The 14,196-nt window shown below is 30.6% G+C and overlaps 2 protein-coding genes across 2 annotated transcripts in view; both read left to right on the top strand.

Annotated features, from left to right (window-relative positions):
- The window catches only part of Nep2 (Neprilysin 2), a gene marked incomplete at its 5' end in the record, with an annotated part of 48,593 nt that overhangs the window by 14,615 nt on the left and 19,782 nt on the right, over positions 1–14,196 (top strand). The window contains 1 exon segment of the mRNA XM_014425778.2: positions 6,742–6,875. Within this exon segment, the coding sequence (XP_014281264.1) occupies positions 6,742–6,875 (134 nt within the window).
- On the top strand, positions 11,567–14,079 carry LOC106683989 (uncharacterized). The gene is made up of 2 exons (XM_014425779.2): positions 11,567–12,225; positions 12,859–14,079. Exons 1-2 carry the CDS (start codon positions 11,968–11,970, stop codon positions 13,774–13,776), a joined length of 1,176 nt encoding a protein of 391 aa, XP_014281265.1. The 5' UTR covers positions 11,567–11,967; the 3' UTR covers positions 13,777–14,079.

Genomic DNA, 14,196 nt, shown 5'->3' with positions numbered 1-14,196 from the left:
TTTTGTAATATGTTGGAAGTTTAGACCGTTTGTCTAGTAAGTGCTGTAATAGTCGAAATCGACGTGCAGTTTCCTGTCTTTTCAGTCTGGTGTGAGGATTCCCGGTTAATCGTTTGTCCAAATGTAGTCCAAGATAGCGGATCTGTTCGACAGAGGTAAGAGTAACATCATTAAATGAAACTATAAGGCAGTCAGTAGGTTTACGACGAAGAGTATGGGATTTGTTGGAATTTATCTTAATCCTCCAATTACGACACCAATCTTCGAGGGCTGTGATATGGGATTGGAGATTTTGGGATACAATTAATGAGTTATTATTAACAGCGAGCACACGTGTCATCGGCATACGTGGTTCGGATAGTGTTAGGATTGGTTGGAATATCAGCTGTATTGACGGTGTAGAGGATGGGACCAAGGATACCACCTTGGGGAACCATTGTGGTATACTTGGAAAAATCTATCAATAAAAAGGAACGAATGATGAGAAAGTATGTAGAAGGTAGGAATTTACGGAGTTTGTAAAGCAGTCCCGGGTGCCAGACTCGATCAAAAGCCTCTTTAATTTAAAATGAAAATCTTGGTTGAAGGACATGATGAATGTATCTGATGTGTTTAATAATAAGTAGGGTGAAAACTTTATTTAGTGGGCAGGTGTTCCGTTTTGAATTCATATAGAATAAAATATTTAGGTGAATGTATATCGAAGGATAAAAATTTGATCGATATTTTAAATGGTAGATGTTGGAATAAGTCGTTTTCTTGTAAGAAATGCTTTTTGAACTATAGATACTTATATTAAGTATAATTCAATTAAAATAACTAAATAGAAACAGTACAATTAGGGTTCGATAAGCCTTATAACTCTCCCAGGTAGATAATATTTAATTGTGGGGGTATTGTGTGTTTATATAGTATAATGTGAAATATGTAAATAAAGACACGTTTTATATTTTATTCATTAAATTTAATAATTTATAAGATAGACTAGTTCCATCACCTTCAAAAGATGTCTATCAAAAATACGAGAAGATTCTGATTGCTAACTTGGATTCGTTGGTGAAATATCTAGTGGGTTTAATTTACAATTCAAATTGACGCATGAAATGAAGTGATAGGTTCCGTATGGGCACAGTGAAGGTTGAGTGAGATCTGCCTACCGCATCTAGCGACACCAAACGAAGTAGACATGTTAATTGGCGTACACCTTAAACATTCCTTCCTGAATTGTTTATCTAAAGTAGCATTACACTGCTTTCCGGATCTCGGAGCTAGTTCAAATTCCCTCAACTTAGTTGAAATATTTTAAACTAAATAAGTACCGTGATCTTAGTTTAGCTCTAGCATCTTACAACGAAGATGTTTTAAAATTGTTCTCTTAGATGCCCTCCTGCGCACTACATTACAACACATGGCACACCAGAGGCGCCAGACGTCGAGTCCTTCAAGTTTTGTAGGGGAATTGAGATGGATAGTTGTGACAATTGCTACGGGCTAATTTACCCCGAAGCGGAAGGGCTACAAGTGGCCATCAGCGATCTTAGTCACTACCGAGCAGTCTGCGGCTCATAATGAAACTGTTTACCTTAGCTTCTTTTTTATAGACCAGACTTATATATAATGGCATTAAACGATTCCATAAAAGAAAACATATATAGTAAGATAAGTAAACCAAATTTAGACTACACATTGTGATCTAATTATATCGTACCCTATACCAGTACTTGTTTGGACCACAATATCTGAGGAAGCTAACGTTGCTCGTAAAATAAGTAGAACCCCTCCGACCGTATAAGTGATGTTTTGAAACGTATCATTGCAAACCAATCGTAAGTGTAATTAACCTATGTACTCGCAACAATAGGGCAGTGAGGTGATGAACTTCGACCCAGGACAAAGGATCTAAATATCATACCATTAGTTTTCATTCATTTCGAAATAGTAGTTCAATATATCGGGACTCAATATTTTATCTCAAGCAAAATATCGATACAGGAATTTATACTAATATTGAAATTGGAATCAATACAAATATCGACTTTTTAATCAATACTAATATCAAAATTGGAATTTATACTAGCATCGAAATTGGAACAATACTAATATCGACATTGAAATCTGTACTAAAATCTCTACTGAAACCAACATTGGAATCGACACTAATACTTATATTGAAATCTATACTATTATAGAAATTGGAATAGATACTAACTGATTAAATTTTCCATTAATTTTTCTGATTTTTATATATTTTCAAAAATGTTGCATCTTTAAATGTCATTATTTTTTAATTTCCCGCCGCTGGAGCTTGTTTAATACATTATTACCACTTTTTTTTTTAATATTACTTTTACTTGACAGACCGAAAAAAAATGAATTGACGGGCGAATTTAGAAGGTTACATATGAGGAGACCGCGCTCGGTAAATATAATTCAGATTATAACATTGCGGCAAATAAGATGGGCTTGTAAACTTGTGGGACTTAGTGACGATCTGACCCCTAAAATGTAGATAAACTCTGAACCGACGTGTAAACGTCCAAGGGTTATACCGGTTATAGTTAAAAGTAGATGGGAGGATTGCGATAAGACTGATTTAGAAGATTCGGGTTTGGAGTGGCGTCACTGGACATATGTATGTAGAGATCGATTGGTAGTATCGGCATTGAACCTTCGGGTTATTACTGAGAATAACTACGTAAGAGATTAATCCTTGAGGTGATGGATGCTGTTTTTTGATGAAATGAATTTCACCAATTGCTCTAAAGCTTTGAATATACTCGAGTTCATAGCAATGGATGAAGTTAATATCGAAAAGCACGTAATATCTTGTGTATCCTTGATCAGAAAATGGATACGCGGAAGGATCAATGTAAGAAGTGAAGCAAGAGGATCGAGTTCTCTACCCCCTGCATCCCAATGTTGGCAGCCTTGCTCATCGTTCCTTCTTCCGCGATCGGTCCTTCGAGGCCATGACTGTGTCCATATAGAATTATAGCAACTATCTCCTTACAGTTAATACTTTAATTGATAGCGGGAATTAAGTTATAGTACATTGGCGGATTCATGGGTGTTCCCCCAAAACGAAAAACTTGGACTTATATTTAGTTTTGAATATAAAAAATTGTTTTTAATAAGAAGATATATGTCCACAAGATAATTTTAAGGTTGGGGAAAAGAATAAAGATAGTTACTATGAAATTTGGCTTAATCTCAAAAACATTTTAAATTTGTAAATTACTATAACATAGTGAACTAGAACTATAAATATTAAACTATTTTTAGTTTTAAATTATTAATTTGGGATTCAATGTTAAATTTGTTATGAATCACTGTTGATTGCAAATAAAAGTATGCCATAACATAACTTCATTTTTAGCACAGGCTAATATAATTTTTTAAAAAATACAATTTTAACAAAAAAACATATTTCACTTTAAATATTGAATTAATATAAAAGACAAATCACTAATTTAATATACATTTAAATAGTCATGAAAACAATGATCATAATAAGCTATTAAAACTGATAAGAACAATATCAATCATAACTTTTATATGGTTGTTCATTTTAAAAAAAAATAAAATAAAGAAAAAGTAGACCACTATTAAACTCAAATTAATTTTATTAATAAAAACTGTTCATAAAAATAGTTATTCTATTCTATTGATTATTTTCAAACCAAACATTAAAAACTATCACCAAAGTCTACAAAAATAAATTCTTCTACCCCAATTCACCACTACCTGCCAAGTATAATTTGCGGGTGAAAGATTTTTTTCCCTTTTGAATCCCCTAAAACTATTTTTATGATATCTAATATGATGTAAATATTTATTATTATCCAAAAGAAATGAAGTAAAATGACAGAAGCAATAGAAAACACTAACTTTCATAAACTAAAATATATTTTAAAATAAAAAAGCATTTGAAAAATATGAACATAGTAATTTAAAATAGGACAAATTTATAACAAGCACAAAGGACAAAATAGAGAAAATAAAAAAAACAAAATATAGTATATAAAATGTAATGCAAAAAATGTAGTGAAAAATATTATATAGAAAAAACATAAAAAACTTGGAAAATAGAATAAAAAAACATAGATTCAACACAAAAAATCCTAAAAATATCAACACATCAGCTTTAGGCTAGCACACAATAGTTAACAACCCCAATTTTGTTTTTGAAAAAATTAAAAATATAAAAATAATAAACCAGAGAAAAATGAAACAAGAAAAATTATATAAGCAATACACATCACAAAAAATAAAAATAAAACAAATAGTAAAGTATAAAACAGACATGCAAAGTGTGGGTGTATACCACACAGATATAATTAGTAAAATATATTTCTAAAATAGCAATCAACAATAAAATTTGGCTAAATTTCAAAACATGTAACTGTGTTTTAAAACAGGCCCTTGAAGATAGACAAACCGTCTAAAACATTGGCAGTGTTAATGTATTGATGTAAAATTAATAAAATAAAGAACATAAATAGAAAAAATCGGATACATAATTGCATTTGAATAATAGACTTCTAAATTAAAAAACAATAGCATTGTTTAATTTATCTGACAATTCAATACTTGAATATAATTTAAAATATGTATAAAATATTAATATGTTTAGGCTAAATCGGAAATAAAAGAAAACATCATCAAAACATTAAAAAGTGAAAATTGAGCATTTGAAATACAACAATAAATCAGGAAATAATTTATTTCTTATGGAACATTGACTGAAAAGAGAAGAGGTGATATGAATTAATAAAATATATTTACTGAATTAAAAAAAAAAGAAAAGAAGTTTCAAATTTATAAAAACTTAATGGAAGAAGCTATTTTTCTCAGTTAATAAGCCACTAGATGTGGTACATTATTATATACCTGGTTTATTTAGGCATGGACCAGCTATGGAATTTATTTATTATTTATTTCCACCTTCCCCTGCCTTACAAGCAATACAGGTGTACAGCAGCAGTTCGATGTTACATCAGCTATGGAATTGGAGTACCTATTTTTGGGAGGCATTGAACAAGTTAAAATAAGAACTTTGAATGTATAGGTACTTATTATGATGTTGGACAAGTCCCCTGTAGCCGCTAACTTACTTTCTAGTTCTCTGATTTAGTATAGTTACAACAGCTCTCGCCCATAGGAATATCCATCCACAATAGCTCTATTGATCTTGTTCCACTCATTCTCTCTGTAGTACTATTTTGAAATTTGTCTTAAGTTAAAAATACCTGAGTTATTTAAAACCACTTAAAAACTTACTCTAAATATCTTCATTATTAGGAGACCTTTTTTTTAAAAAAAAAAAAAATGAAATGAAAACATCATTTAAATGAAAAATTACTTTTCAGTATATCTTTGTTTTCATATCAAGTGATCATAGAGACAATAATGTACTTATATTAACAATGGATACTACCATGAAAGTATTTTTATTTGAACTACTGAAAATATAAATAAACAAATGAGAAAGTAAACAATTATTTATTTGTATTATAGATTGTCAGGAAAACAGTCAAAGTGATGTTTAAGTTTATTATTATATAAGCCGACATTTGGCCCAAAAATCTGTGACAATAGTGTAACAGAAAACAATTTTCTGCTCAGCCGGATTCAAACTCGGGTTCTTAGAGTTAGCAAGCCATGCAGATGAAATGAATATTTTAGGGTGACGATAGTGTAACCAAGTAACAGTGATAATGAAAAATCATCAACAACTGGTTATTTTCAAATAAACATTTTTATCAATTGATATGAATACAAAACGACTTAAAAATATTGTAATAATTAATAGATAATATAAAGCTACAATAATGCTGAATGTAATAATAAGAATATAGTATCTAATATTAGTAATAATATAAAATGCATTAGTAATATATTTAAATGTAATAACAGTACTTTAATATTGCAAAAGTAAAATAATATTTTACAGTATTCTTTGAATTATACAATACCTTTATTAAGAATCTAAAGTACTTGCGAATTCATCATAATACAAACTTATATTAAAATCAGCGTCTATCTTACTTTTATGCATCTATCATTAATGTATTACACCAATACTACAATGGTTTGTAAACTAAATCATAACCATGCTATCTCTGCTAGTGGTGAACAGTTTAACATAATGGTTTGTAAAATAAACCATGATCTTAAATCTGAAAACAGGACACATCTACCCTGATCTCTTATGCACTTATTTAACACCTTATTTTTAACACATCTGGATTTTTTTAGTGAAGAAACAAGCTTCAGAACATGTTTTGTAGGCTGTTCCAAAAAACTAAATTTATAAAAATATTTTTATATGTATATATAGTTGACCGTAAAAATTTAAATATAAGAAGATGGTCAGGGTTCCGGTCAAAAAAAGAACAAATAGTTTATAACTTCTTATATATAAAAATATTTTGGTTAATATTCATTAAAAAGCAAATCTTATTAATTATTACTAGTCGATCATAAAGATAAATTCTTAAATCCCAACTGGGTTTTTAAAAACTCTTTTATCTTTGCAGAAAACTGAATTTTTACATGTACAATGAATTGTCATCCAAAACTGCTTATAATTATCTTTATAAATAATTTTGTCATATTTAGCTGAATGTTTTCTCAAAACACAATAAGATTTTTTATTTAGAACTCTGGTTCATAATTTAATTTTAAAATTGAAATTTAATTAAATTTCAATTTAATATTGATCATATATTCTTCTTCTAGGAATCCAACATGGTGGAGAAGGAGGACACAATTGGAGAGGGTGCTAACTCTAATCACTGTTGCGACCATTGGTCTCTGTGTGATCCTAACGATTGCTTTAGCTCTCACCAGCTACAGGCAGTATCGAGAATCAGGTATGTTAATTTTTTAGTTGAAAAGTAAGTTAAGCAATACCTAATTTTTTTATTTCTTTTTTTCAAAAAAGTTAAAACATTACATAATGATTCACCAATTTTGAACATTAGACATCATTGAAATTGATTCTAAGGTTTTGAAAATGGATAATCAGCGCTTATTAGGCTAGTGGAAATATATTAATATCATAAATCCCTTATTTCTATTTAAGTCATTATGATTGTTGGAGGTATTAGTACTGCCCAAGTCCTCTTTGAAATTGTGACAAAATTCTCGGACAAGGTATTTTGTTTCTGAAATCTATTTAAGTTGTTATAGCTGTGATACAAGAATATATAAATTTTACAGAATTTAGTAGATTCAGTTATAGGATAAAAATGCTAAGTAATTCTCTTGGACCAGTAAAAATATTGTGGTCACAAAAGTATTGCCAAACAAATGATTATTCCTTTTTCTGAACAGTTCCGTAGCCTGGATCCAATGTTTTATCGTAATGTTTGGGGAGTCCCCTGAGATCCCTATAAAACTTTAGATCCTGTGATCTGTGCAGACTCAACCTATTAAATTTTTAACAACCGGAAGATATTGTTTAGTTAATCTTAAGGTGCGTGTACATTAGGTGTGTTCTAAAATTGAATTATCCTTACTCTTCAAAAGTGAATTTTTGTAACCAATCACTAGGTTAATTATGAATTAGTTATAATTAATTATGAAATGGCTATTTTGTTCACTAATATTATATAAAGTATCCAGAAATGGCATGTCATTTGACACAACCAGGGATAATCACGGACCATATTGACAATACGATAGAGATCTGCTTAAGAAAAACTATGATGGACAATTTATTTGTGGAAAACACTACTTATCAGATTGTGTAACAAAAACTTTTTTAAGTAAACAATACTGCATTATTTTTCCCTATATGTTCTTGACCCTAGAAAGCAGAATCGAGATATTTGAACAGAAAGTCCTTTGTACAATTATAGCGCGATTTGGGGTCAGAGCCTTAAAACATGGAGGAGAACTAACAGTGAACTGCTCGCAGAGACTGGCCAGTCAATATCTTATGATATTAAGGCAAGGAAATTAAAATTGGCAGGACATGTGGCTTGAAGCGATCCATCATGACACCTTTACACAACAATGAATGCCAGTATAGTAAGCAAAAGACCACGTGGGAGGCCAAAAACCAGATATTTTTTAAAACTATCTCATAAGTAATTTAAATAGCCTCAATATGTTTGTGAAATAGCCAAATGATTCTTGATTCAATAAACGTTATAATATAGATTTAACCCTTATAAAACATTTTACTGCAGACTCACCTCAATGTTCTAGAACAATACTTTGATACTCATACATAAATAGATCATCAGCCTCAAAATTGAAAAATGTATTTCAAAGTTTTTACTCTAAGAAGCCCAGCAGACCCGCCTAAACTGATCCTCAAAGGCAAGGAATCACAATGGAGTTCTGCCAGTGAAGCAGTAAGATATCTTGGAATTCATCTCGATCATTGCCTTACTTGGAGCCATCACATCAACATCAAATTAACCCAAACCTATACATAATTAACAATGCTACATCCTATCATTAATAGGAAATCTGGACTTAAACCAGATACAACTATACTCAATTATAAAACAATACTAAGGCCATTCCTGATTGAAGTGTTGGGAGCAGCATCCTGTACAAAAACAAATTGCAGGCATACCAAAACCATAGTCTGAGAATCGCATTGGATTCTGATTTGTAAGAAAAAGCCAATTCCATTGTGAACTGCAAGTGGAATCAATAGATGATTTTATCAATAAACAATTTACAAAATTTCACTCCAATCTACCAACAGTTAAAGATTATGTGGCAAACTAAAGCAATCTAACCTCATCATGAAGACTGAAAGCACAGGCCGATTCAAGAAATCCTGTTATAAACTCTTTATTGATTTATTTTTGATATTATCATTATTTTACTTTATTTTTATTTTATTTTCTTCTTCTCTGATTATTTTTTCAGAACTAGTCAGTTTTTTTTTTTTTAATTAATTCTACAGATATTATTTGTTGTTTTCTCTGGATCATTATTTTTTTTATATTGATCTTTATTACTTTTAATTATAATAGTACATAGTTATAGCACTGTAGATAGTTTTGGGGTTTCTCTTCATACTACTCCATTATTGACAGTTAAAAAAAAACTTACAAACTATTACAATAACAATATAAGGCAAGCCAGGACAATCTAGTGATAAAGAAATAAAAAAACACTTGGAGCTAGTATACTGTAAAGTGTTGCAGTCTAGTGGCAGAAAGTTGAACTGAATAATGTACTAATGTAATGTTATGTTGCACAATGTAAATGTTAGTATTTTAATAGCAATTTATTAATTAGAATGTTAAGATTTTTTCTTCATAAAACTGAATAATAATTACTTATAATTTTCTCACAAATAAATTTTTGGTGAAATGAATACACAATATTATTTTCTTCTTGTTACAGTAACTAAATTTAAATTAGTTGAAATTATTTTATTTCTAAAATACCATAGGCATTGCAATAATTTTGTGATGGGTATAGTAAAATATTTTCATTGCCTTTAACAAATTCTTAAGTTCTTCATTTTTTGCAGTCAAAATATGAATGAAAATAAATTCCTCAAAGTTATTTTTTTGTTCTATCGCCAATTTTGAACATTAGACTTCATTGAAAATATCCTAAGGTTTTGAAAATGGATAATCAGCTCTTTTTAGGCTAGTGGAAATACATTAGTATAATAAATCTCTTATTTCTATTTAAGTCACTATGATTGTTGGAGGTATTACGACTGCTCAAGTCCTCTTTGAAATTGTGATGAAATTCTCAGGTATCCTATCCAAAATTCTCAGGGGCTTAACTGGGGTATCCAAGATGATAAGAATGACCATATGACCATATTTTCTAGAAATGATTTATATATCTTATATACCACTAGAAATAGACAGATCTATAATTTGTTCACCTTTCTGATATATTGTTGTAATAATATTGTACCCTAAATTTTTTTATATTCTCTTTTTTCCATGTACGCTTTGGAATTGGTCCGGTAGAGCTTTTAAGGTTGATTAAGATTTCAAATCTTTAATTGTTTAGGAAAGGTTAGATAGAGTTATTCTGAAATCTCAGCCAATTATGAGTAACTATATGCTATAAATTAATACTAGCCAATAATAAAAATGAGCTTTAAAGAGGATCCTAGCCATTAGTCAACTAATGTAAACTTATTTTGTTTATATAATGGTACCTGTGGACCAAATCAATTACAGAAATTATTCTATTTCATTAGTTTTTTTTATTTAACTAGTTACCATGGATAAAAAAAATAAAAAATACAATAGTTATTTGTTATGCAGTGATGTACATTACAATACTTTTGGTGGATTCCTCTTGGTTTATAATGGAAAAATCAACAAAAAACAAACAAATATTAATATACATCTTGTTTTTAATTTAATAACTGAGTAAAAACTCTAATACTGATTAAACAATCATACATAATAGAGGAGTGAACAAAGATAATGAGAATCATGGACAAGATACATGAATGATAGATAGTAAACAAAGTTGGCAAATTCAAATGTCACAAAAGAAAATTACAATTCGGAAATATTTTTTAAAAGGAAATGTATTGTGTTTTAATACCATTAAGCTAAGACGTTTAATGTTAGTTTCATAAGGACAAATATTTCATTTTTGTAATATTAGGTGGTTGGATAAACATAAATGAACACAGAAAAATTTTATAGTATATTTTTGTTATATATTTTTTAATGTTTATTTTATTTTATTCTAGAAATAATCTTGTAAACAATTTATTAAATTCTAATATTTCAATGTATATTAATGAAACATAGTTAAGATGAAAATTATCACAAAATGTTGAAAGAATTCAATATTAAGAAAGTAAATGAACTACTTCTATATTCAGATGAAAAGGTTTTATTAGTTACTTTTCCCTTTAAAAAAATACATTCAGATGTGTCCTTCCTTGATATTAACTTAGCAAAAATGTTGAAGTATTTTTCTTTAAGTTTATGATAAAATAACAGAAGTCAACAGTAACATGTAAGTCAAATTCCCCTTCAGCCATTATGTAGCACACAATTGTTTTTAAATTTACTATCTTGAAGGGAAGCAAAAGTTTGCAATCTGACACAGATTTTTTTATCTGAATACAACTGATAAAAATACTAATGCAGTAAAACAAAATAACAAGTCTTATCTAACTATTTCTTAGAGATGAAAATGTTTTATTTACAGAAATTTTCATATTTTCTAATTCGGAACAACGAAATCCCATTGGAGAGAACCTTGAACGAGAAACGATTCCGAAATGTGTAAAATAAAATGCAAGTTTAAGGCAATATAATACTTTTCTGATTTGGTAAAATAGAAGCCAAGTTTTGTCAAGTTAAACAAATAGATTGTTCTAAAAGAATATTTTGCAAAAAATATTATATTAGTAGAGTATTCTATTAGAATACCGGATTTAGGAATGTTTCCTCCAATATAATATTAATGGAAAACTTGCTGTCCAGGTGAACGTGGAGCTTGAAAAACTATTTAACTTAGGATTAGAGTTTGGTTTATATACTTAAGTAAAAAAAGAGGCTATGTTAATAATTTTGCCAACTATCGAGGTTGTGGTGGTGACGAACTGATCCAAGGCCAACCAGGGTTGCCTTTCCGGCTAAAGCTGGCAAACCAGCCTTGAGTTCGCACACGGCTCTGTTTCAGTTCACAGCGTCTTCTTTGTTCATTATGTAGCGCCTCTAATCACTGAGTAAACTTTTAATTTATAATTTGTTTGCATCTTAAACTGTGTCTGAAGTGGGGACGTTATCGAGTATTTTAAAGTTAAATATCAGTCTTTAATAAGCTACCTTTGTAAACTCTACCTGGGTGTGGAAATAAACTCGATATCGCTACTACAAATCAGAATTCGGCGTGAATAAAGTAAGCTTGAGTGACCTTCGATGGTGACAGAACACCTATTTTCTATCTGCCGGTGATAAAGTAGTCCACTACAAGCAGGCCTATGGACCAAACAAGATGGATCCCGTGTGGTGTCTTCCTCCAGAGGCCATGGAAGGCGTTTGGAAGTACCTGGAGATACAGGACCTGTTGAACTGTCGCCTGGTCTCTAATTCTTGGAACAAGTGTCTCTGTTCTGATCCTGTCTGGAAGCGGTACCTCCCTAGAAGCGATGTCTTGCCCTTCTGGGAATCCTTCCTCGAGTCGAAAAGGTTGGACTATAACTGGAACCATGGAGTTTATAAAGCATACACCATAGATATATCTGATTCACAGGTGCGTCTTGATTATGTTAGTCGTTCGATTTTCTTCTGTTTCCTATAATTGCTATCATTTAACTAACACACAACCATGAAACGAAATAATATACACATACAAAACTTCCTTACATTTTTACATTAAATAATAATTTTCGTCTCCTCTTTTGGTTAATTTTGTCTTCGGCCACTGGTTTTAACGTTTTTATTTATCTATTTAATAAGGGCATGTTATCGAAATTAGGAACGAATTATACCCACAAATTCAAGTTCGAAAGTTTGTTAACTTAAATGTATTTTTTATTATTGTTCTTATGGCTAAAATTGTTTTTAAAAATGCTATTTATTGATTAACTATACAAAAGTCCTCTTCATATTTTCTAGAATACAACTGATAATAAGAATAAATTGACATCTTTTTAATTCCTTTTTTTTTTTTTTATCACATCTTTATTTTTGTAATTATAAAATATTAAGCGTCGTGATTAAAAGTGGCCTTGTATGTGTATAATTAGCTGACGTGATCATTCTTTTTTTATAATAAGTTTTTTTTTTATTCATCTTTACTTTGATTATGTAATAAATAAAATACAAAAAACTAAAAATATTTAGAAAGTATACAATTAAATAAAAACAGCTTTGTTGTTTTCAGTTTGCCATTGGTGATAATAACATTTACAAGGGGCAAGGAAAAAGAGTGACATGTTACTCACCGGATCTAATAGAACAATATTCGCTCGAGTTCGACTGCGATATCGTCGGTATCCACCCTTTTGCCGATATGGTTGCGTATGTCTTGCTCGAGGAGAAATTCAAACATAAGGTGAAGATTTTAAAAAAATTGAAGCCATTAGCAGAATATCAAACTGACGTAAACAGAATCAGTGCTGGTACGAAAAAAATATGCTTCCAGAATCAAAATAAAGTCATCGTATTTGATGGAAAATCGGAATATGTGCACGATCTACCAGGTGATGTGGTCGAGGTGATTATAATCAACGACAGGCTTTTAGTAAAGTCAGTGTCTTCTGTGTTCATGGGCTGTAACATCACCTTCTACCTCCATGGTCCTGGTGGTTGGCAAGTCATATGGAAAGGGAGAAATTCTCCGATGGCGTACATGTTCTGCCATGTCCAAGTTACTAGTAACCATGTCTTCTATGTGGGAGCAACCCAAACAGAATCCGGCTACGAATATTCCGACCTCTGTGTCCAAGGAAGGGAAGTCAGTATCGTCGATTCCGTACAGCCATCGAGATGTGCTTACTTCCGCTTTTATTCTTCGGGGAACACCTTGATATACACTCAGAGCGAAAATTTGGTGAAAATGGTGTCAACAGAGAACTGGAAGTGGGAGCAAACCGAGGTGGAACCAGGAGTACTACTAATCAGATCCAGAAGGAATAGCCTGATTCTTGTTTACCAAGGCAGGTGGGTGGTGTCCTCAATCGGCATGAACTGTCCAAGACCAGGACCGTGGAATGTAGAAGGTGCTATCGTGAAGAGGAACTTCTTGGCCTTGTGGTCCAAGTCTTCCTTGCACATCTACTATTTCGCCGATCAGAAATAAATTGTAAGAACGTCGAATGTGAACCGAAATATATGAGCCTTGAGTCAACATGAGACTAATCGATACAATATTAACTATCTCATATCTTCACTAACTCTCTAGTCAATATTCTCTCTACTTCTATTGCGTAATATGATATTTTCCGGGATTAAAAAAAAAAATAAAATGGAACATTCATATATTGTGGAGTGTACTAATATAAGTTAAGTAATAATGTCAGTGATTAGATATAAAAGTGTATGTGCGGGTTTATTTTTATTATTGGACGGTGAAATTTACTTAAATGAAAAAAAAAAATCAAAATAGTTTAAGTAATTTTAGATGTAATGATTTGAGCTTTTGTTAATTGTTGAGGTAAAACATAAAAAATATTTTATAATAATCTTAGATCAGGAATAATCGACTAATTCATTAAATTTT

The sequence above is a fragment of the Halyomorpha halys genome, unplaced genomic scaffold, assembly GCF_000696795.3.
Source record: "Halyomorpha halys isolate HHAL.00 unplaced genomic scaffold, Hhal_1.1 Scaffold533.1, whole genome shotgun sequence".
NCBI classification, from domain to species: Eukaryota; Metazoa; Arthropoda; class Insecta; order Hemiptera; family Pentatomidae; genus Halyomorpha; species Halyomorpha halys.
The sequence above is the reverse complement of the archived record's forward strand: the minus strand, read 5'-3'. Positions and strand labels throughout refer to the sequence as shown.